Here is a 25669-nt window from a genome sequence, read left to right as displayed (position 1 = left end):
TTCTCCATTAGTAATGACTGAATTAGCTATAACAAAGTTAGCATCAGTGTTGCATACTTCCCTGATTTTGTATGAACCAAAAACTGTGTGAAATTTATTCTTATTTTCTTATGACCTAATTTTTGTATTCTTAATGATATAAACAGACACATTCATAAGTAAACTGTGATTTTCTTTGCAACTGTACTTGCATAAGCATACTGTAATGTACACATATTTTGAAATATCATAATTATCTTCTAAGCATAAACCGTTACAACTTGACAACTAGTGTATGATTTAGTCATAATAAAATAATAATAATAGTAAAATGTATGATAAAGCAGTTCTGACAATACTAGTAGAGGAGCTGGTTAGGGTTAGGACAACTGATTTAATGTGAATCTCATGCAAAAGATTTACAATTATTTGCCAATTATAGAAACAAAAATATTTTTCTGAACTTTAATTAATTTATTTAAATAAACATTATTTTCTTTCACACTCTACATTACTGGCCTAGATTCAATTCTACATAGTCACCTATATTAATCTATGAATAACAAGTCACAGTAATTGTGTGGTCATATTTTATAGGTAAAATTTAAAAAGAAAAAAAATTTTTTTTTACTGGGTTACTTTTGATATCTCTTCAGAACTGTAACTCTGTACAAGCCATTAGTGGTTGTTTTAATGTTGTCTTATGACCTGTTCAATATGATCGTACACTCACCTTCAGCTGCTGTTCTTTAAATAATGTTTCTGATTTTCCATCCATGTCCAGTGAAAACAATACTTATACCGTTGACTCTACAAGTCTATGTTACAGTGTACAGATTTTACAGATGTAACACAGTCACACAAGACACACACTGACAGCTGAGAACTCTCCAGCTCAATCCAACCCTCCACTTACTTGGCAATGTTTGTACTGTAAGTGTGTGTGTGTGTGTGTGTGTGTGTGTGTGTGTGGTGTGTGTGCGTGCTTTTCCCATTCCCACTTTCAGATCCAATTCTCATTTATGGAGTATTTCTCTCACACACAAATGCAATACAGTGGGAAAAGGTTATCTTCAGTTTCATGTAACTCAGTTTAATTGTCTTATTTCCTTATTTTGAAAACCACAATCCACTTTCATACCTCAGCTACACAGAGTCTCATACTTTCCTGAATCTTTGTAGTTATTACAAGGTTAAAAACACTTTTATATAGGTATGTTGCTAAAAAAAAAAGACGTGTTACATTATACTAAAATGCTCAGTATCAAAGACCTCCAAGTCCTCCACTTTTATAAGAAGGTTTTCCATTAGATTTTGCAGTGGGGCTTATTTATGCTCTTTCACCCACAAGAGCATGAGTGACTTAAAATTTAAAAAACAAAAAATTTGCTTAAATAATTAAACCCAATCCATCCAATCTCTACATATACTTATACTACTAGGCTGCAGGGAACCTGGAGAGACTCAGGGCACTAGGCAGGGTACACCCTGGACAGGTGGCCAGTCTATCGCAAGGCATAATTGCACACACACACACACACACACACACACCAGAAAATTTAAAGATGCCAATCAGCCTACAATGTTTTGGACTCTGGAGTACCTGGAGAAACCCTGGCACAGGAAGGATGTGAACCACCAAACAATACAGAACATGCTGACCTAAGCCAACTTCATCGACACGAGATTTGAATACAGATGTCCCCAATTAAATGAATACGTCTTGAATTAATTATGCATTGTTATTGAATTAAATATGATTTTTGTTATTTAACTCTGCTAATAAGTTAATAATGCTATACAGTGCCTCGCAAAAGTATTCATACCCACTGAACGTTTTTACATTTTGACACGTTACAACCACAAACAAAAATGTATTTTATTAGGATTTTATGTGATAGACCAACACAAAGTGGCACATAATTGTGAAGTGGAAGGAAAATGATAAATGATGTCCAAATTTAAATAAATATAAATATAAATATCTGGAAAGTGTGGCATGCATTTGTATTCAGCCCCACTGAGTTAATACTTTGTAGAACCACCTTTCGCTGCAATTGCAGCTGCAAGTCTTTTGAGGTATGTCTCTACCAGCTTTGCACATCTAGAGAGTACAATTTTTGCCCATTCTTCTTTGCAAAATAGCTCAGTCAGATTGGATGGCGAGCGTCTGTGCACAGCGATTTTCAAGTCTCGCTACAGATTCTCAATTGGATTTAGGTCTGGACTTTGACTGGGCCATTCTAACACATAAATATGCTTTGAACTAAACCACTCCATTGTTTAAGATCATTGTCTTGCTGGAAGGTGAACCTCTGCATCAGTCTTAAGTCGTTTGCAGACTCTTAACAGGTTTTCATCTACAATTGCCCTGTATTTGGCTCCATCCATCTTCCCATCAACTCTGACTAGCTTCCCTGTCCCTGCTGAAGAAAAGCATCCCCACAACATAATGCTGCCACCACCATGTTTCACGGTGGGGATGGTGTGTTCAGGGTGATGTGCAGTGTTAGGTTTCCGCCACACATAACGTTTTGAATTTTGGCCAGAAAGTTCAATTTTGGTCTCATTTGACCAGAGCACCTTCTTCCACATGCTTGATGTGTCCCCCACATGGCTTGTCACAAACTACAAATGGGATTTCTTATGGCTTTCTTTCAACAATGGCTTTCTTCTTGCCACTCTTCCATAAAGACCAGATTTGTGGAGTTCACGACTAATAGTTGTCCTGTGGACAGATTCTCCCACCTGAGCTGTGGATCTCTGCAGCTCCTCCAGAGTTACCATGGGCCTCTTGACTGCTTCTCTGATTAATACTCTCCTTGCACGGCCTGTCAATTTAGGTGGACGGCCATGTCTTGGCTTGCAGTTGTGCCATGATGTCTTCATGATGCTGTTTGTTCACTAATTTTCTCTAACACACTTCTGAGGGCTTCACAGAACAGCTGTATTTATACTGAAATAAAATTACACACAGGCGCACTCTATTTACTAATTAGGTGACTTCTGAAGGCAGTTAGTTTCACTGGATTTTAGTTAGGGGTATCAGAGTAAAGGGGGCTGAATACAAATGCACACCACACTTTTCAGATATTCATTCATTCATTCATTCATTCATCTTCTACCGCTTATCCAAACTACCTCGGGTCATGGGGAGCCTGTGCGTCATTGGGCATCAAGGCAGGATACACCCTGGACGGAGTGCCAACCCATCACAGGGCACACACACACTCATTCACTCACGCAATCACACATTAGGGACAATTTTCCAGAGATGCCAATCAACCTACCATGCATGTCTTTGGACCGGGGGAGGAAACCGGAGTACCCGAAGGAAACCCTGAGGCACATGGAGAGCATGCAAAATCCACACACACAAGGTGGAGGCGGGAATCGAACCCCGACCCTGGAGGTGTGAGGCGAACGTGCTAACCACTAAGCCACTGTGCCCCCCTTTTCAGATATTTATTTGTAAAAAAAATTTGGACACTATTTATAATTTCCACTTCACAATTATGTGCCACTTTCTTTCGGTCTATTTCATAAAATCCCAATAAAATGTACTGTATGCATTGCATCCAGCACTGTAGGCTAGGGTTATTCATATTTGCACAGACTATCATTTGGTTCAACCATCATGAAATATAAAAACATAAATGATAATTCTTTATATTAATTTCAGAAAAATAAGGAACTCAAAGAAGATATTTGTTTTTTATGCTGCCATCTGAATGGATGCTTTAATCTAGGTAGCATAAAAATGCTGCAAATGTGGGCAACTTCCTCCACAATAAAACACAGCATTGATGAAAATTTTGATTTGAAATAATGAAATTATGAGGTGCATTAAAACTATTTTTGTTCTAAATTGGCCAAATTGAACTAAAAATCTTTAATCTTTACTAATCTTTGTTTTTAGCTGTACCCATGCATTCATACATAATAAGACAGTTGGTGGGAGGGCAGTAGGGTGTCTCCTGACAGTCTTTGAAAGCCAGTGAATAAACAAATGAAAAACAACAGTCAATAACTTCATGTCATAAACCTTGTAGAATGCTTAAGCTCGCAGTACTTGATCCCATTCAGAGCTTATATACTCTGATACTTTGACTTATAAAATAAGTGCACCTGACCATATTCTGTTCAGTTTGGGTATTAAAGATGCCAAAATTTAAATTGAATGAGTTTACACAATTTGAATTCAGTTTAATACACAAATTTAGACTAATTTAATCTACAATTCGTCAAGGAAAAGGATATCAATTCACTGTAATAATCATAAGGAGTAATACTGTATAATTAAACCTCTCCTGTATTCTATATATATTTGCATCATAGTAATGGTATATATTATGTCATTGTTATCATTTTACCTATACGTAAGTGGATTGTTCAGGTTATATCGGTTTATGCACGTTCATTTTGACATGGTCTAGACATGGAATAGAATAATTTGAAGCTCTTCTTCTGTTTGATTCCTCTATAGAACAGCTTTTACTTTGTTATGACTGCCTGACTAAATACCTGAAATTATCCTTTTCAGTAGTATAAAACTTTATTATTTATTTAAGCATTATAAAGTCACATTATGTCATTCCATTTGATTTATTGTTGTAAACCATTCTGACTCTGACTTTATGAGAAAGCAGAGAAGTGTGCATTTTTTTGGGAATGATGTCATAACAGTGGACGTGGATGATGTCATAAGGAAGTAAAGTTGAAGAGCATATAATTAGTTTTGACAGTTGTTGTGACCGAACAGGAAGAACACCACAGTTATTTAGTTCCATTATCACATTTATAACTATTATCAATCAACTTAAGCAACCTGTAATACTGTGTCTCAAAATAAACTGACTAGACACAAACACATGCACACGCACACACACTCTAACTTAAACACCAAGGCGGTGTGAATGAACCGTACTGTTCTAATGCTATTCAAAATTCCAAACTGAAAGGGTCACAATACTAGAATATTTACATTGCTATTGATACTGATATAAGTAGTATTGTGTTTTTTTTATGTCAACATTACTGTTTGATTGACACAACTAAATATGCTCATTTATTCAATTGCATAGATGACTTGATGCAATGCACACCTACAAATAAACAGGATCAATTCAACTGCATAATTGTGTTTCCAACTTTGTGACAACAGTTTAGGGTAAATTCATATATGGGTTTAGCTTGACATGGGGTTAAAAAAAATATTTATACATATTTAAAAAAGTTTCATCTGAAATATAAAGCTAAATGAAATGCGTCCTAAAAAGTAAGATTATGTGTAATTTCCAATAGGTAAGATCAAAGTCACTCTGTTTCTGTAGCTGAATCTGAACAGACTACTGTTGGTACTTTAGTGCACTATGTATGGCTTCCAGGACCAACAGATTTCACTGTTTCTAGTGAACACACTGTGTTTAGCTAATCATATAACCAAGCTATCATATCATTAACTGACCAGATGAATAAGTCTGTCAGGAGTGGAACCTGGTGTGATCTTCTGCTGTTTTAGCTCCTCTGCTTCAATGCTGTTCTTTCTGAACTGCCTTTCTCCTAACCACAAATGTAAAGAGTGTTATTTGAGTTACCGAAGAGTTCCTGTCAGCATATGTCAGTCTGGCCATTCTCCTTCAACCTTCTTTCAACTGCTATTAACTCAAAACTTTTTGTTATTTTATTTTTTGCACTAATCTGTGTATACACTAAAGACCACTGCATGGAGATCAGCAGGTTTTGAAATATTTTAACCAGTTAGATGGACATCAACAACCATGCCACTGTCAAAATTTTTGCCCACTTTGATATATGATGTGAATTTAAACTCTTAATCTGTATCTGTATGGTTTTATGCCCCTTCTGATGCCACCTGATTGGCTGATAGCATAAATAAGCAAGTGTACAGATGTCCCTAATAAAGTGCCAGAAGACTGTATTATAAAAAGGAAGCATCAAGAGAGTTGCTAAACCCTTAAATAAAAGTGTGTAATGACAAGCTGAAGACCATACTACATACTTGTTGCATTGTTAGTTCTGTTACAGACCTCAAGTAAAGGTAGTGCCTTTATCATGCAAAGAAAAGAATAATAAATAAATAGACAATGAAATGTTACTTAAAACCTTAGTTATTTAAAAAAGGAGAAATAACTACACAATGTGAAAAGAACAAGAAATGCAACAGATAGACACCATAGGTGGCTTGACCCGGATATGATGACATATCCTGTCACAGTACCTCCTTCCTGTAAGTCACTATTACTCAGAGAAAGAGAGAGAGAGAGAGAGAGAGAGAGAGAGAGAGAGAGATAGACAGCATATAATGGCACACTCTTTTCAGTGTCCCAATCTCCTAATGTGAGAGAAACCAAGTTCAGAAAAGCACATGAGGACTCAATAGTAATCTCCCTACAGAAGGACTAAATTTTCCTGACTGAATCATGAGAGGGCTGGAGTTCACCTTCCAACCTGAACACACACACACACACACACACACACACACACACACACACACACACACACACACATATATATATATATATATATGAACAGTTCTAAATGTATCTAATAGGAGTTTTTTCATTGATTTGTGTATCATCAATGCTAAAAATAAATAAATAAATAATAATAATAATAATAATAATAATAATAATAATAATAATAATAATAATAAGCTTATAACAGAAATCAGATTGTTGGCTTCTACAAAGCCAACGTAATAATAATAAAATATTAAGATACTCTCCCCTAACCAGTTTCTTCAATGGATCAAGTGATCGCTAGGTAAAAAGCATCAAGGTATAACTTAGACCACTGTCCACTGAATTATTTGGCATTAAACATGTTTTTACGGTCTTTTTTTCTGAACCATGAGATGTTTGCCAATTATTCTAAAATTAAATTGAATATAAATATATATAAATATTTAATATTGGCTATTTCCATTTATTTACTTTCCATTTGTACTGTGTGAGAAGCATTGTGTTCAGTCAAGCCTGGCCTGACTTCATATCCACTCAACCTTTAGGACAAATTCCTTTCAATGATGAATGGCAAGTGCATTTGTATAGTAACAGATGGTAATGACAGAGTGTTGGCAGAGTTGGAACAATATCATGTAAATATATCATGAATATTTAACAATATCCTAACACGATATAATAAGAAGTAAAACTGGCTCTTGGGCCTGTAGTTAAAATAAACAATTTGCTAATATTCACACGCTACTTTTCAGTAACAGCTTTGTCTTGGTCAGGGCTGTAGTGGATCTGGAACCAATCCTTGGGACACCTGGTGTGAGGTAGGAACACTCCCCTAGATGCCATGCCAGTCCATTGAAGGGCACTAATTAACTAATATTTTACAACCAAATGCCAAAATACTGCATCCCAGAGAGATATTTATACAGATGGATCATATCTAAGGATGACTGTTTTCTAAACTAGCTAGCTTTTTGGATATAGACTGCTAACAATGTTATACTATTGTGAGCTGTGGGTGATCTAATTTCAAAGACAAATGCTTCATGTGGGACTTCAGTCCCACTGACTCACTACTGAGAATATCAATGAACCTGAATAACAAATCAGTGACTCAAGACTATTGACTGGATTTTTTGTTTCAGAGAAAATAGGGAAATTATCCCATGCTGGTTCAGACCAAAGAAAAGTTGTTCTAAATTTAAGGAAATGTGTAAATTTGTGATTTCAATAAATTTCCCAGTTAACAAGTACGAATTTCACCTTGTTGGTGTAATAATCAGGCAGTGGAATCTGCTAGAAACCAGTAGAAAACAATTTTTTTAAATGATTCAGCAGGAAGCGAGTCATGTAACATAGGGCGTGCATCATTTAACTCTTTGAATTACTGGTCTTGATAGTAAGTCCTCCCTCTTTCTCTCTCTCTCTCTCTCTCTCTCTCTCTCTCTCTCTCTCACACACACACACATGCACACAATCATGCAGACAAAACACTCTTCTCTGTATACAACCTGACAGAACATGACAAGCCATTTAATATCTGGCAAACACACATCTATTTCCCTGCATCTATCTCTCTCCTTGTTAAACAACTGAAACAACAGACAACTGTTGCCTGAATATTTTTGGTTCATTTACATAACTCAGCATGATACAGTTGAGACACTTGCATTAGCACCACACGTAGACTTCCACGTAAGTGTCTTAGCTGAGCTGCAAGTGATCCGCCAGACTAATCCTTAGCCATAAACCATCATATTATCATGGGAGAATGCATTGTATAGTAGATGAGATGCATTTAGTAAAAAGTGATTAATAGAGGGTATCAGCTTGGCTTTACTTTGAACTTGGCTTTACTATGAGTCAAAATCAGTCAAGTATTTCCTAGAGATGTATAAATTAGTCAAGTCTGCATAATTCACATTGAGTGACTCCTTGACTAACATATATACAAATATACAGCAGAGATATAAAGCGAATACAAATGTAAAAAAGTCACACGGCTTATTTTTTGATATTTTTTTCATACAAGTTGATTTCAGGTGACAAAGGAGGAGGAGAAAGGAGTGAAAGTGGAAATGGGTTTGTATGTGTCTGGAAGTACACAGAATTCTTGCATGAGAAATGGAAATACACTTGGACAATCAAAGAGACACTTCTAAATATGCTGTTTTGTAGAAGACTGGTGTTGCATGTATTCCAGGCTAGCACGTCTAACAATAAAGTATTCTCTGAATCTGAAATCTTTCAGAAATTGACTGGACTTTAGGCTGACTAAATCCAAGCAGCAATGCTGTACAACAAACAGCAGGAACGTGTACTTTTTATGTGTGAGTTGTGATTTACTATACCCTGAGGCAGCTGTAGTGAGTGGGCCAGGCAGTGTGATAGGTCTGAGCTGAGTTGAACTTTATGCAGAGGAAACACAATGCAATAGTGAGATTGCATTGTAAGGTAGAGAAGGTCAATAGAGCTCAGAACATTTTTTTGAAATACTCATCTGATATTCAATCCTTATCAAGATTTTAAAAAGCTGCTTTCATTAGAACATCTGTGAGAATGTAAGATAGGGTGTGATTAGTGGTTAGTGATTAGTTTAGTAATACGGTGGGACACAAGTTGTGTCTGAAGTTATCCATCCAATAAGAGGACTGATCTGATTCTGCACAAATATTTGCTTGTTTGACAAAATAGAAAATATGACTAATACCGATAATGTACAATATTTTCATTGTACTGTTTAGGTGTGACGGTAAGCACAGCAGCCAGAAGTAAACTTGGGTCAGGAAGGCTAACTAGTAACAAACATACACAGTTTGAACAATGAGTGTTAGACACAGGGTAAGACTCTAGGTTAGATCTAGAATTTAAGACTTAGGGTATCCACTAATTAAGAGTGAAGTGTGTGTGTGTGTGTGTGTGTGTGTGTTTGTGTGTGTGTGTGTGTGTGTGTGTGTGTTTGTTGGATTGGTGCCAGTGGGCATCCACAGCTTGGCACACTGTGTCCATGACGCATGATCCTGGCTTTCTCTCTCTCTCTCTCTCTCTCTCTCTCTCTCTGTGTGTGTGTGTGTGTTTAGGGCTCATTCAACAGAGCCAAAGAATTTCTTACATGTGGTTATAAGTTCAAGGGCAAATGGTTCTAAAAATACTCTAAACCCATTTCTAATAATACACAGAATAATGATTCACATACTGCATTTCTCCCTGTGATGCTAGCCATACACTGATAATAAGTTATATAGTATAACATATTCCAATATTTAACACTTTGTGCTCTCTGAGTTCATTTTGGGTAGAGACCACTAAAATGCTCCTACATGTTCATGCTCCTACAGCAAAGACAGACAATTCCTAAAGTTCCTTATTTTAGCCAAAGCCAGAAGCAGCACTGCTGGTGTGCTTATGAAATGAATCTTGTAATTGTGTTTACTGGTTTGATTTTCTATGGAACTTTTGGAAACTTATTAGACTCCAACATTTCCCATTTGTTAGTGTTTTTGGTCAAACTTCAGAGAAAATTAATGAATGGGATATACAATGATGTTGCTCTCTCCTAGCAGCACACCTACTTTAGCAAGAGTCTAGTGGTTAAATATGATTAAATGTTGGACTGAGTTGCAGCTCTGGTTTACTATAAGAGGCTCCCATGCTCTAGTAGCTGACTCTGATTTGATAATAGGTAATCTGTATGTCTCTGTAGACCTGCTAAAGGGTCTCGGAGTATATTTCGATCAGCAGGCAATTAGCCACTGGCAGCCGATAACAGGCCTGGACATAATGCATGGATGTTAGTGTGGCACACTATGGTTGTGTGATAAATGATAAATATGGACAAACTAATTTTTTTTACATATTATCAGGAGTTCTATATCACTATTTTTTTTTATTTTTATTTAACATAGCCAGCAAACAATTTGTGTTATAAAGTAGAAATTAAAGTGCATGTAAGCATTTTGGATATTAAGCATGTTGAGGTTTAATTCAGGATTGGATGTTATGGCCTGTTGTGGACTGGCTGCAGGTCCACTGCAACACTGATTAGAATATAACAGTTACATAAAAACAAATTAATAATGACTTTATGCACCCATTAAAAGAAATTTGGATAAATTCTTCTGATCCTAGCTAACAAGAAAACGAAACTAAATCTAGCTTCACATGTCTTATTGATATATCCACAAATATGACTATTAGACCAAACAATGAAGAAAATATTAAATACAAGAAAGAAGTTGGTATTAAACCACTTTCTCAGTTAGAGGTATTTGGGCCTGATAAATTTTAACATTTCATCTGGTGAAGACAATTATGAAATAATCTTCCTTTACAAAGGCAGATACATGTGACATTTGCTTCATAGGTTGGAAGACAGTTGAACTGCTTTGCTCATCAAATGGTTCTGCCTTAATATCAGATCCATACAACTGCTACTGAAAAAAATGGTACCTATTTAGAAATTCACCTAATGGATGTGTTACATCAGTCAAATTTGTTGGGCAAAAAAAAAACCAGATCAAATACTGACAGAACAGCACAGCACACTTAATACCCAGCTGTTTTTGGGACGTGTCGCAAGCGATGACCTAGTTAATGAATGAAATTAGCATGCTTGTGGTTACCAACTATATTAGCACTCACGCACAAGCACACACAAATTGCTTTGTATTTTATAAAAAAGCTTCAAATAGCAGTAACTTTGTTTCGGCAAGTAAAATACCGACTAGCTACTAACTGTGGAGAATATCTAGACATTGGAGTGACAGGTGCACAACAACATTTCTAGTTTTTTGATGGCCTTGACAGCTTTAAACTGCCATATGGGAACCAGATTGTAGATGTTTCTAACTTCTTCATGGCATTTCTCTGAGTGCATAAATGTAATAGCCGACACCAGGTGGATGTGCAAAGATGCAGAAATCCTCATCGTTTGCTTTAATCAGCCTGAAAGGATTGTAAAAAAAAATATTTCTGTGCTTTCAGCCATATTAAATATAAAAATATTAAAAGTCTTGGTATGATATGGTTGAAGGCTTAAGTGCATTAAATATTTTAGTAACTGTGGACTTATTTGCTTCTATATCTATTGAGCAATAGTTAGGAGCAAGAACTGTAGCACATTTTAACTGTTTCTTTTATCAACAAAAGAAATCAGAATCATAACTGTATGAATGTTAGTATCTAATCCAGAACAGAGTGAAGAGCTGATGTGTACATGTTACAACTATCCTTGTGCCAGGAAGTGATGACACCTTCATTGTTGAAATATAAATACATATAAGTTTAATGTTCTTTTGAAATTGATCATGAGATAAGAAAGGCTTTAAATGAAGCATAACAGACCACAGTTTGTGTTGCTCATGATTTCAACTTGAGAAAAATACTAGTATATTTACTAACCACTTCCTAGACGTTAATGTTGAATTGACAGAATAAACAAACGTCCTGAAACCTGACTTCTGCTGAATCTAGGTGCTGATGATTGTAACAGGCTTAATGCACTGCGGTCTACACATATTTACTGTGTTCCAGCTGCCTATAAAATAAACACCCCTCATGAACATGTTTACAGTTATCACTTTGATCATGTATATTATCTGGATACTGAAGTACTCAAGAGGAGAAGAATCATCCTCCTTCTCCTCCTCCTCCTCATCATCATCATCCTCCTCCTCTGACAAGGCTGCAGTCGGTACCAGATCACGCGCGAGCGCCTTACACAAATCAGGCCTTTCACAAAGCGGACCCCGAGCGATCGCTTTCTAAAACAGACGACAGCAGTTAGGCCCACGGAGACTGAACGAAACAGCACAAACAAACCACTACAACGACCGTAATCGCGTGTGTTGTAGATTCTCCCGGGCAGCAGCACCGCCACAGCGCGAGGGAGCAACGATGCTCGTGAACCGACAGCTATATCGCCATCCAGCAGTCATGCGATGCTTTATCAAATAGGGCGACTTACCCATAATTCAGTGCCCCAACTCATGGTTTCAGTAATCCGGGTTCTGACACGGAGTGCCCTCGGCTTCTGTATCACGCGAGCAAAGAATCTGGTTCTGTGCGTGTTCTAAAGCGCGCTACTGTGTGGGTGGGTGCTCTCTCTCTCTCTCTCTCTCTCTCTCTCTCACACACACACACTCTCTCTGAGCGCCCCCTCCCCCCGACTCTCCTTCTCCTCTGCTCTCTCTCTCTCTCTCTCTCTCTCTTTCTCTATCTGTGTGTGTGTGTAAAAGCACTAACTTCCATCTACCTTCCTCAGAAAGGACTGGACGAATCCCATATGGGCTCCTATATACTTAATGGGGCACACTATATGGGGCACAGTAATGTAGGAAACAAAAATTTGCTTTCATCACCTTGCCTTCATTTAACTTCTTTTGCTACAAACGTTATCGAAGAAAAAAAAAGGTTCCTGTAGAAAACCAGCAACATAGCCTGAATATTGCATTAGATAAGTTGAAATATGCCACTTATAAATCAACAGGCTTCAAAACAAGAGGTATAATATTCCACTATAAATGATATTAACATAATTTATTTGACTATATATTATGTACATATATAGGTAAAAGTAAATGGACACCTGACTATCCATCACACCGATATGTGCTATACTGCTACCACAAATCAGGATGAACACAATTGTATAGGATGCCAATGTATACTGCTAAATTACAATTTCAGGCAAAGACATGGTTTGCCAAGGTCTCTGTGAAAAAACTCAAGGTTTTTACACAGAGCCCTGAACTCAACCCCACTGAACACCTTTGGGATGAACTGGAATACTGACTGTGCTCCAGGTCTCCTCACTCAACAAACTGGTGAAAAAATTGTGTGTGGTTTAAATCATATTCAATCATCAAAAAAGAAATAACATACACCTTTCTTATTGTGTTATTATAGTTATTAGCCTCTTAGATTGGTCAGTTGATTTGCTTTAAAGAAAACCTTAAAAAGTCAACCTTAAAATGTTCATTCAGTGTAAATTTCAGGCATAAAAAAACTCTACGGCTATAATATGTAGGCAGAATATTATAGCACACATCTAACTGATGAGTTAAACATTTGAATAGTGTGATTCTAAAATAAACGCTGGGGTTAATCTTTGATTTTACATTTTACAGATTGTGGAGAAATTACCCATGGGAAAAAAAGCCATGGGTACAAAACAAAAAGGCATGGAACCGATACAATAGATGTTGAACTGGAAGCATTTTGGTACCACAGGCAGAATTTTAGCAACACAAGCTTGACTCAGAGGTGACAGCTGCATGGAGCAGTGGTGTTTAAAATAATTAAAATAAACACATTCACACACTGGAGTCCTGATTACACCAATTTAGAACTCTAAACAATAATACAGGATCCTTTCATTCTGTAATTACAGTCACCATTTTATTTATACGTATCAGAAAAACAGGTATTAGATGGAAAATGGTAGCTGTTTAGGCATTTAGACGCTTTAAACACCATTTTGTCCTAAAAAGTGGAGTAAATATTTTCATTCGACATTCAAAAGATGTGCTACTACACCACTTAGTGGCTACATGTGAATATCACAACACCCAGAGTAAAAAGTTAGAGGTTTATTGGTATTTCAAATGAAGTACACCAAAAACCAAAAGACATTATTATTTTTGTTAAAAGCAATAATGTTTAAACACAAACATATTAGAGGTTGCAAACCATATGATAAATAGCTACATAAAATCTGAACATAATATTGGGCTGAAATAATGCAAAGTAAGTTTCACAATTCAGAATAAAAGAAAACAAGGTAAAAAATTAAACAGGAAGGTGCAAAAAACAGTCTCAAATATGTTTGAGACTGGGTAATTATAACAACTGTTTATTGTATTTTCATATGCATCTTTTCTAGCTTAACGTGCAACTCAATCACAAATGAACTGCTGGTCCACTTCAGCTTACACAGTCAATGAGCAGTTTCATACCATGGCAATCCAATTGTAGGAATAAACAAACATGTGGCTAAACTAGGGTGCACCAGAGAGTTGATTTCTGACCCCAAGGCCATAGAGTGCATCTGGATCAAAGAGATCTTACAAACCAAACTCTAGTTTAGAACTGAAACAGCTGCAGCTGATCGCTGTTTAGTTGACCCCATTAGTAAAACCCCCCAAAAAGTTAAACTCACTTTGTTCATCTCAGTTAATCTCATAACTCTTATTCCATTTTCTAAATTATGCATAAAAAAAGTGTTTGACATCAGAAACATCAGAGAAATCAGAAAACACGGTCGAACTCTGACTGGCTGGCTGTAGCTGGGTTGCGATTCTGGTTGGCCGGTTGTTGGGGCATGTGACCGCGGCGCCGTGGGGGAGCCAGGTATTCAAACATGGAAGTGTTGTGTGTAGAAAGCATATGTTTTAGGTCAGAAGGCATGGGGTCAGACCAAAAGAAGTCGTGGTTGAGAGCGTCGTCACTGTCCACACGTTGTGCTGGGTCCAGCACCAGCAGCTTATCGATTAGATCAAGGGCATATGCGTCTTTAACATATGCCTTTAGACGCTCCTTTACCTTTCGCTTCTGTCCTTTAGGTAACTCCATCTTCTGGTAAAGTTCATATTTTTTATCCACACCAGGCCACACCTGAGAAAGCAGAAGAAGGTGAGAAACAGATTCTAAATGATAAAAAAAAATATCTATTTTAAATCAGTTTCCTCTGCATTGTTGACACATTAGAGCTTTAATAAAAACATAGCTGCGTACAACCTTAAAAGCCAGTGAAGTAGCAATTAACTATAATCTGGTGTTTGGGAATGTTGAAAGGAAATTAAAAATTAAAAAAAAAAGTAAAAAAAAAACATGCATAGCTTCATTACTTCAGCAGTAATGGATCCACACAGCTGGCTGATCAGAGTGAGTTGGTGCTGTTCTGTGTTTCCCTGCATGATGGGGCTCCTGGTCCACATTTCCGCCATGATACACCCTGCACCCCATAGATCGATGGGTGGCCCATAATCACGCTCTCCTAAATAGGCACACAAACAAAAGTCATAAGCAAAAACAGACAAATCTTTCCAGATGTAGAAATAGGCTTTCCATTTCTAAATTAATTGAAAAACTTAGACACCAGCCGCCAATTATGTTTTCAGCATGTAAATGACAGGCATTATTTAATGTTGCCCAGGGTTAACAAAAAAATAATGGTGTGTCCAGACAACCTTACAGCAAGAGGCATTATTGTGTTATCAACAAATACATGTCTCTTTACACTCCCTGGTCCATGTTTTTTTTTTTTTCATTCTTACATTACATATATAAAAATACAAAACCCACTTCACCAAACTGGTTATTTTTATGCTGACAATTGGTTTTGAGTTTGATGTCCATAATGATCCAGAATATCCAGACAACTCCAAACCATTTTTCTACCATAGGGGAAATTGTTGCTTCAGAGTGGACTTCTAACTAGCAAACTAATGGTTCGCTATGGAGCTCAAAAGGTATTGTCATCCTATCCCAACGTCATTAGTTCTAATGATAAAAATACATCATTGGAGAATTAACCTTTTAAATCTTTCCAGTGCTATCTGAACACATCCAAGAGGTGTGGTTAGGCATGCTGCCTTGGTATCTCATTCACTCTAAAAACCAGTGGTGTTTCATTCATGAATAAATCTGTGTTTTTAAACAAATCTTTGAAGTGAATGAATCATTCTCATGCAGGCTGTGAAGGAGCATGTCACTGGTTGGACCTATTTAATGAAAACACCCCTTACTTAACAAGACTCCGTGATGGCTCTAAAGAAGTGCAGTACTGATTCTGTATAAACTGGGACACATGGTTCAGAACAGGCAGAAGGAACTATTTTGTGAATGCACAAGCCACATCATTCAGTTTGGATGTTGAGGAGTCTTACTGGCTGGAGGAAGAGAAGGGGGGCTATGAGCCATGCTATTAATAGCACTATGAAGAAGTTTTATATCTGTGTAGGAAGCATACAATATCTGCATATATGCAGACTCTCTGATGATGTTTTTGTAGTTCACCACAAGAAGAAAAGGGTGCAGAAAAGTGCATTTTAAAAGTGTGTAGTGCTAAGAAAGGCCTTGTGTTGCTGCATTTTTCATAGCGTAATCCACTATAGACAAAAGTGTAAAATGGCTACATTTAAAATCATTGCAGCATTGAACACTTCTTCATACCCAAGTTCACCAGACCTTCTTTTTGTGGACTGGAAATACCAACTTTAATAAAATCATAATACTACAACTTGTATCTAGTTTTTATGATTTTATTTGAACAAAACAACTCATTATATCTATAAATTCATTCACTTGTGCCAACTCTTGGGGTAATAATGTAACTTACAGAAAGGGTAACAATCAGTGAACGAATCTGAACAAATCATTTTGATGAAAAGCATTTTAAAAAGTCTGTGGGACTTTAGGACACCCCTAATGCCCCTTTTCCACCAAGGCAGTTTTAGTGCTAGTTCGGAGCCAGAGCCTTAGAACCAGTTCTTTCTTTTTCGACAGCCAAAGCACCGGCTCTGAACCAGGAAAAGTGGTTCTTAAGTAGCACCAAAACGTTGCTGGTCTAGACTAAAGAACCGCTTGTGTCAGGGTCTGTGGGCGGGGCTACCGTTAGCGCATTTGATAATATACCTTAAGTATACTAATGTTTAATATACTTTTACTTTACCGCGATATGATACATTATCAGCACACATGATAATAGGTAGCTACATGCTAAGGCTAACTTTTTTCTGTGTTAATGATAAAATAACGTTATGTACTTTCTCGATTACAACCTCCATCTATACAGATTACATGGAGCTGCACGTGAGGTGTCATGTTAAACTTCCAGTGATCAGTATAAGAGAGTGAGAGCAATAACACCAAATTTAACACACCTGCTCCCCATTCACACCTGAGACCTTGTAACACTAACAAGTCACATGACACAGAGGAGCGATAATGGCTAATAATAATATAATATAATATATTATGCATATAAGCAATTTGGTTTAGACATTAATGGCTGTGTTGAGTTATTTTGAGGGGACAGTAAATTTATACTGTTATAAAAACTGTACACTCACTACTGTACATTGCGGCAAAGTGTGATTTCTTCAGTGCTGTCACATGAAAAGATATAATAAACTATTTACAAAAATGTGAGGGGCGTACTCACTTCTGAGAGATACTGTATACTTTATACACACTCTTTTTGGATACGGATATCTGCCAAACACTATAAATATATCCAATTATAAGCCTGCACAGTCACCAGATCTGTATATTACTGAAGCTGTTTGGGGCGTTTTAGAGAAGCGAGTCAGGATTTCTTTTCCTTTACGAGCATCACATACTGATACATACTAATGTTTATAAACAGTACCAATAAAAAGTAGGGACACACTTTCTCTTTCAGTGTTTTTTCTTTACTTTTATGTGTGTGTTAGTGCTACTACAACTACTGTACAAATCCATATTATGGCAAAAAACACTCAGTTATGTAAAGAGAAAATGAAGTCCATCATTAAGAAATGAAGGTCAGTCAATCCAAAAAATCTCAAGAAATTTAAATGCATCCCCAAGTGCACTCACTAAGACCATCAAACGTGATAATGAAACTGGCTCTCATGAGGACCAAGAGAAACCTCCAATGCAGAGGATGTGTTTATTAGAATTGCCAGCCTCAGAAACCGTCAATTTAAAACACCTCAGATTATTGCCCACATAAATGCTTCTTGGAGTTCAAGTGGCAGACATATTTCAACATCCACTGTTCAAAGGAGTCAGTGATTCATGGTCAAATTGTAGGAAAGAAACCATTTGGAAGAGCAACACACAGAGCAGACTTGTTTGAGCCAAGAAACACAAGGTAATGACGTTAGATCAGAACTATCCTTTAGTCTGAGGAGTCCAAATTTGAAATTTTTGGTTCTACATGCCATGTGTTAATGTAGATAAGATGAACAGACGGTCCCTGAATGTGTGGTTCCCACTGTGAAGCATGGAGGAGGAGGAGGAGGTGTGCTAGAGTGGGAATGCTCTGCTGGTGAAGTGGTTAGTGACTTAGTGACTGTTATGGAACACAAACAGCATGGTTGATTTGACACGCCATCATATCTGGTTTGCACTTAGTGGGGCCATCATTTGTTTACCAAAAAAGGACAATGACCAAAAACACACCTCTAGGTACTGTTAGAGCTATTTGTATTAGAAGGTGAGTGATGGAGTGCTGAATCAGATGAACTGACCTCCACAATCACAAAGCTAAATCCAATTTTAAATTTGAAGATAAGTTGAATCAGAGAGTGAAGGAAAAGTAGCCAACAAGTACTCAAACATCTATAGCAACTCCATCAAGATTGTTGGAAAACCATTCCAGGCGACTAGCTCATGCTACCTCAGGCTGTCTGAGAGAATGCTAAGATGTGGCTACTTCGAAGAATCAAAAATATGAAACATATTCTGGATTACTTAACTTAATAATCTTAACTTAAACTTTAATTTTTCTTGACTACAAAATTCCATATTTATTATGTATATTCATACTGAAGACATTGAAATGTTGAAAAGATAGTAGCAATAATAATCAAACATTGAATAAGAAGGTATGTCCACTTTTGACTGGTAGTGTATATAAACAGACAGAATGTGGTATTTCAGAAATAGAAATAACTGACAAATTACTTCTTGTGATCTTTAGTTAGCATTCACTAAGGCAGTGGTGTCCAATCTTATCCGGAAAGGACCAGTGTGGGTGCAGGTTTTCATTCCAACCAAGCAGAAGCCAAACTGGCCGTTTCCAGTTAAGATTGGACACCGCTGCACTAAGAAGACTTGGCCTAAGGATACAAACCTGTCCTGAAAACAACAGGAAATGTGAATTTTTGTAATTAATTAGTTTTATTAGACATTCTATTGATTGTATTAAATGGTCCAATCTAAGTGTTCTCAGTCTCACCTAGCAGGAGCTCTGGAGGTCGGTACCACAGTGTCACTACTCGGTTGGTATAGCGATTGCCCTGGCTGTTCTTTGCAAGGCTGAAGGCTCTTGCCAGGCCAAAATCAGCAAGTTTCAATACTCCATCTCTTGTGATCAGTACATTTGCTGCCTTCATGTCTCTGTGCAGGATCTACAAACAGGTAGGGGAGAAATAAAATACATAAATATGATTGACAAATTACCACAAGCCACCAGAACCATTTCAATGCACACTGAACGTTTCTAGAACTGTAGGCATGACAATCACACAATATTTTCACAGTTGGTGTTTTGGTGATAGTGGTGGAGGGAAGTATAACACAGGGAAGTCTGCCTAAGGTGAAGAACTGGGTTGTGGACTTTATTTACAGTGACCCTTCACTCTGAAGTGGCCCTGAAAAAGGCACTTGTGCTACCACCAGAGAAAACAGTGCTTTACAGATGTCAGGCCAATTCCATTTGACATTTGGGTTTGAGATTACGTATTGCCAGGTACCTCATCAAAGTGAAGAAAATAAAAGATCCTAATCATACAAGCTCATCATTGTAGCATGCTGGAAGTAGTTTACAGAAATGTTTTGTCTGCCAATGCTGTTCAACACGTCAAGATGTAAATACAAGAAAATAAAAGCTGAAATCGGAAACTCTCATCTTATATCCATCATTTGTTCTTAAACACAAATGTCTTTGGGGGTACAGCACAAAAAAAAAAAAAAAAAAAAATTTAACTGGCTTTTACGTTCCAATAGTTTCGGAGGAGACGGCAAGTCCCCCTCTCATACACTTCATTTCTACCTGATTTTTGAGGTTCAATGTTTATATCACCCCACGTCAACATAAAAATGGCTTATTCTCATCTAAATACAACAGACTTTATTTTATCCCTTACAAATAAGTACACCTCAGTTGTAGCAACTAATGGGCAACATACTGCAAAAGTAAACCAACCACATTAGCAAAAATAGTGCATTCATTTAAACATACTAATCCCCCAAGGTAAAAATCATGGGGGATTCTAAATTATTCTAAAATCTCCACAGACATTTTTAGGAAGATGGGTGTAATGAGAGATGCCAACCTTGTTTCTGTGGATGTAGTAGAGTCCGTTCAGCAGCATTTGCATGACCTTCTTGATCTCAGACAGTGTGAACTTAACGTTGGCGTTGCTCAGAAGACCAGCTAGATCATGCTCACAAAAATCAAACACCAGGTATATACTGCCCTTGTAACGGTTGAACTGGGTGGCTGCACACACACACATTTCTTTAGAAAAAGACGTACGAATTGTTCAACATTTAATACAGAATTTGTTTGCACTGTTCATTTTTGTTTGTATATTTTTAGGTCTTAATGAATTGTAATATAAGAAACCCAGTGAAGAGCCTTGACCTTTAGTTCGACAAATCTCAATCAAATTTACGACGTTCTCATGCTTCAACAGCTGCAGGATCTTGATCTCCCTCAGTGCTGTGATGGGAAACTAGAAAGAAACATGTTATCACAACATTATAAATTACAGAAATAAACAAACAAACAACAAAATACTAATTTTGCATGAAAACACTTTATATTATCACTGTTACAATTAAACGACTGCATAAGTTGGGGGGAAAAATCCTAAAATGGGAGTTATAAACAGTTTGTTGTCTTCATCACCTGAAAAAATTCCACCTCATGTACAAAATCTCATTTCCACAAGCTTCAGAAGCCTGAATGTTATAATGTGACTGTTCACCAACATTCACCCATTTAGAATGGATTCCACTGGCTTTTCTGAGCAACACATATTCAAATCCTATTAGTCTTTTTACCAGTTCAAACACTAGATGTGAACACTAAGCATACTCTAAAGCACCATCTTTTTACACAGGCAGATATTATAAAGTCTAAAGGTGTCTAGCAAAAGCTACGAGTCTGTTTTGTAAGAGAAGCCTCTGTCCAAAGTGATGCATTTTGTAAATGGAAACCAACAAGGCAGTGTTAAAGATAGCATTGGGAGAAAGTCTGAGAGAACAAGCATTTCAGGATGGAGCTAATGATCCACATCTAAGACTTACCCCTTCTTTCTCATTTTCCATTAGCACCTTCTTCAAGGCTACTTTCTTGCCAGTCTGCCTATGTTTGGCCTTGAACACCTCCCTGCAGAAAAGAGATGAACAAGGAAATGAACAATTACAAATGCCTTGTGATATAGAAGTCTTTAGTGAGCGTAAAAACATATATAAACATTCATATTCAATTAGAATTAGCACGGATCATGTCTATGTATTTAATAATGAAATTCTGGCTTAACATTTTTTAAATTTTATTTCATGGACATGGTTTACTGTATGTTCACTTTCCAATGCAATTCAGTTTTCTGAAGCATTTTTCAAACAACGTGCACCCCACCTTTAAGCAGTCATGTGGTTGTCCTTTGAACAAATAAATCCTTTGCTTGTCCAACTAAAAACAGTGTTTTTTTTCAGTGTGAGCAAGTAGTTAAATTTCACTACTTGCTCACACTGATGCCAAAGGGTATTAGGCCTGGTTTTCATCTCCGTCTCTAAAGCAAGTGATTTATTTCTTTAGTCTGTCCAGCTCTCTAACCTTCACATCTATACACACTGCTCAAAAGGATCAGAGTTCAACGCTTCTACTTTCATTGTAAGAACACTGAAACTGCAAATGGCTTTATTTAGGGGGTTCATTCTCAGTGTCAGTCCAAAGCACAGATAAAAAGCGAGGGTTGCGTATCAAGAAGGGCTGCTTCAAATTAAATATGCTGATATCCATCTGATGATCTGCTGTGCCAACCCTGAGCAGCCAAATGACAAACAACTGGCTTTATTTGTGCAAAGACAGTTACAACTATGTTCATATTCGCTGACTCCTGAAAGTAACTAGAGCAAATAAGGTTGCTGCATAAAAAAATGGATATAAAGAGAAAGCCGGAGTTTTGCACTGTCTGTCGATTTCGTCCCAATTTAACTACCATGTTTACCATTTGTCTTTGTATGTTTATTTTTTGACACAGAGAATTAAGTTTATTGGACATATAGTACTGTACATTTGGAGTACATGTATATGTACTCCCTGACCACAACAGTGTTGTTGCAGTGTCGTTACAGTTTCTTTTGTTGTTGATTAAAGTTGAATGACTCAAATAAGACTCATAAACATGAGCGAAAGAAGACTTGACAGTATGTTGCTTCTAAATAAATCTACATAAATTATTTCTCAGAATCAGATAACATGAGGTAATGTTTTTAGTTGGACAAGCAAAGGATTTATTTATTTGTTCAAAGGACAACCACATGACTGTGCTTAAAGGTGGGGCGCACGTTGTTTGAAAAATGCTTCAGAAAACTGAGTCGGGACGACAAACAAAATAAATGTGTAGCCAGTGAGCATAAAGGGGCGTGTCTTGTCAATATGCGGTGGAGAAAGTGTGCGCATGTGTGACATTAGCCGAAAGCGGCTGAAACAGTGACATGGCGGATAAAAACGAAAAGCGAAAAAAAGGCTTACAATAAGGCAAGAAGCAGGAACCCTGTTAATATAGGACCAGCTTTCCAGCGCTGGAGAGAACTGAACGTCTTCCACGTGAAACGGAGATAAACCTTTCATGGTTTATACACGGTGTATTACCATATACATTTGTAGTACCATAGTATTACTCATTGAGTTCATTTATTGATAAAAAATATCCCCTCGGTCAGCTGCCCCAACAGGTTCCGCCATAATAGTTGCCTGGGTTACGTATGTATGTGTGGGCGGAGCGAAAACAGGGGTGACGCCCATTTGGGATATGGGCATGTTTGTTTAGGTGATTTCAAATGTAAACATTTAATTACACCATAATCTAAAGCCCTGTATTTTAATTGTAAACAACCTCTTTCCCCTTTACAGCTGTAGAGTAACTGAGCTTCACAACAAGCATTTCAACAAACAACTATCACTGAAAATTTGTCAACATGACACATAAACGTGAAGCTTTAATGTTTCCTCTGGGATTAAAACCAAAATGTTTGTGTCAGAAGGTTTCTTATACCCAGATACTGTTTAGGAAACAGTGACTGAACTGTTCCGTGTCTGTTTTGATATTCAATTTATTATTTCTTTATTTTTATGGCACAGCAAAGTCCACAATTTCCAGACGACGTGTTTCTTCTATAAATTTCCAAAGTAAAGACACCAAACTCGAATATGACGGAAGAGAAAACAAAAGAACTAAAGAAGCTTGCGGTGTCTCACAGCCCACTGTGCTAACGAGCTAATGTAATCAAATCAGTTCACCGAATTACACACAGCTCCGATTCAAATGGATTTAAAATTACGTGTTAAAAAAACCCGAAGGTGTTTTACCCGAAGGTGCCTTGGCCGATCTTGGCGAGCTTTTCGTACTTAGAAAACTCATCGCAAAAAGGAAACTCGACGCCATCGTAGTATTTGGACATGATGGCGGTCTCCCGGTCCGGTCTGGAACACAAACAATAAACAAGGGAAGTACACGGTTATTAACACATTTAAGCATCAAACCGAGCTGAAGAGTCACACTAATAACGAAGCATTTATTAATATAATTAATTTATTCGTACTTATCGGCGGCCACCGCAGAGGTTCCAGTCTTGTCTCGCTGCATCTTCGTTCTTCTTCTGTGGTACAAAAGTCGAAATGACGTCAACTGCTAGCTTCTTCTACGTCTTCTATGTGGAATTTAGGTGCATTGGATTAGCGCCCCCTTCAGTGTAGTTATCAAAAAACGCCAACGTCAACTTCAAATGCAAAATTTTCGTTATAAACAGCTGGACTCTCAAAAATACAAACGTAAATAACACTATACTATACATTTAGCCTGACTTTACAAGACAAGATAGACAAGACAAGACAATACAGACTATACAAGACAATACAGACAAGATAAGATAAGACAAGACAATACAGACGAAGTGAGACAATATAGACAGTAAGAGTATTAAATATGAATAAAGAATATATGACAAATCAGTTATGTACATAAAGTGTGAGAGTGCATGGTAGTGCAAATAACAGTATTGTGCAATATTGTGCTTTTGGACAATATACAGCAGCAGTAGTACAGCAGCAGCAGTGTGTGTAACATATACCGATGATGTGATTATGACTGACAGTTCTGTATTAAATCAGTATTAATTAAATAATTATTATATAAAGGCATATATAAAATTTCATTAAGTCAAATCATAAAACAATCTACAAATTAGTGTATATTGATAACTTGTGAAAAAGATAAAGAAATTAATTTCTCAATTTCTTAGTGGGGGCACGGTGGCTTAGTGGTTAGCACGTTCGCCTCACACCTCCGCCTTGTGTGTGTGGAGTTTGCATGTTCTCCCCGTGCCTCGGGGGCTCCCTCCGGGTACTCCGGTTTCCTCCCCGGTCCAAAGACATGCATGGTAGGTTGATTGGCATCTCTGGAAAATTGTCCGTAGTGTGTGATTGCGTTAGTGAATGAGTGTGTGTGTGTGTGCCCTGTGATGGGTTGGCACTCCTTCCAGGGTGTATCCTGCCTTGATGCCCGATGAAGCCTGAGATAGGCACAGGCTCCCCGTGACCCGAGGTAGTTCAGATAAGCGGTAGAAGATGAATGAATGAATGAATTTCTCAGTGAACATATTAGCACGCTGCTAGTTCCACAAGATGGCGATGGTTTACTTCACATGTATGAGGCGGCCGAGTGTCACTTTCTGAGTGAAGTGCATTTCTCACAGGTGTGGCATATAAATATGCTGATTAGACAGGTTAATCACTATTGCACAGGTGTGCTGCCATAGGCTGGCCACTCTAAAATGTGCAGTTTTACTGTATTTGGGGGTCGGGGGTCCACAAACCAGTCTGTATCTGGTGTGACCACCATTTGCCTCACGCAGTACAACACATCTCCTTTGCATAGAGTTGATCAGGTTGTTGATTGTGGCCTGTGGAATGTTGGTTCACTCCTCTTCAATGGCTGTGCAAAGTTGCTGGATATTGGCAGGAACTGGAACATGCTGTCGTATACGACGTTTATATGTACATATATATATATATATATATAAAATTATAATATAAATATATAAATATCATAAAATAATATATAATAATAATATAAATTATATAAAATATATAATATTATATTATAAAAAATAATCTAAATTAAGTACTTCTTCAAAATGCCAAAAGGAGAAGCAAGAGCAAGGGATATAAAATAGAGAGTAGACAATTTAATGAAAACTGCATT

The 25669-nt window shown here is 37.2% G+C and overlaps 2 protein-coding genes across 21 annotated transcripts in view; both read right to left on the bottom strand.

Moving 5' to 3' along the window:
* Positions 1-12584, bottom strand: part of LOC132860507 (formin-binding protein 1) — a 77451-nt gene extending 64867 nt beyond the window's left edge. For 8 of the 19 annotated variants that reach the window (XM_060891751.1, XM_060891754.1, XM_060891757.1 and 5 more), the window contains exon 1: positions 713-902. In XM_060891751.1, the coding sequence (XP_060747734.1) occupies positions 713-757 (45 nt within the window). In that variant the 5' untranslated portion in view covers positions 758-902. Of the gene's footprint in view, positions 1-712; positions 903-12426 lie in introns of those variants that run through there. The other 11 variants (XM_060891752.1, XM_060891766.1, XM_060891768.1 and 8 more) reach the window with 5 other exon arrangements.
* A 1254-nt stretch (positions 12585-13838) lies between these two features.
* On the bottom strand, positions 13839-24121 carry cdk9 (cyclin-dependent kinase 9 (CDC2-related kinase)). Of its 2 annotated transcripts, none has more exons than XM_060891144.1 (8): positions 24009-24121; positions 23776-23889; positions 21486-21567; positions 20818-20908; positions 20507-20691; positions 19408-19579; positions 15308-15456; positions 13839-15074 (listed from the first exon to the last, which is right to left on the bottom strand). In XM_060891144.1, exons 1-8 carry the CDS (start codon positions 24050-24052, stop codon positions 14709-14711), a joined length of 1203 nt encoding a protein of 400 aa, XP_060747127.1. In that variant the 5' UTR covers positions 24053-24121; the 3' UTR covers positions 13839-14708. The 2 variants fall into 2 exon arrangements, with proteins under 2 accessions (XP_060747127.1, XP_060747128.1); XM_060891145.1 differs by having other exon boundaries at positions 20507-20673.
* Between the last annotated feature and the right edge of the window lie 1548 nt (positions 24122-25669).

This window comes from Tachysurus vachellii, chromosome 17 (assembly GCF_030014155.1).
Source record: "Tachysurus vachellii isolate PV-2020 chromosome 17, HZAU_Pvac_v1, whole genome shotgun sequence".
NCBI lineage: Eukaryota > Metazoa > Chordata > Actinopteri > Siluriformes > Bagridae > Tachysurus > Tachysurus vachellii.
Note: the sequence above shows the minus strand (reverse complement) of the source record. Positions and strands in the feature narration are given on the sequence as shown.

Excerpts from the sequence above, each read along its gene's own strand:
- cdk9 (XM_060891144.1), bottom strand. The coding sequence starts at position 24,052 with ATGCAGCGAGACAAGACTGGAACCTCTGCGGTGGCCGCCGATAA. Across the intron at positions 23,890-24,008 it reads TCTGCGGTGGCCGCCGATAA|ACCGGACCGGGAGACCGCCA; the intron begins GTACGAATAAAT and ends TTTGTGTTCCAG. Across the intron at positions 20,909-21,485 it reads TGGAAAATGAGAAAGAAGGG|TTTCCCATCACAGCACTGAG; the intron begins GTAAGTCTTAGA and ends GTTTCTTTCTAG.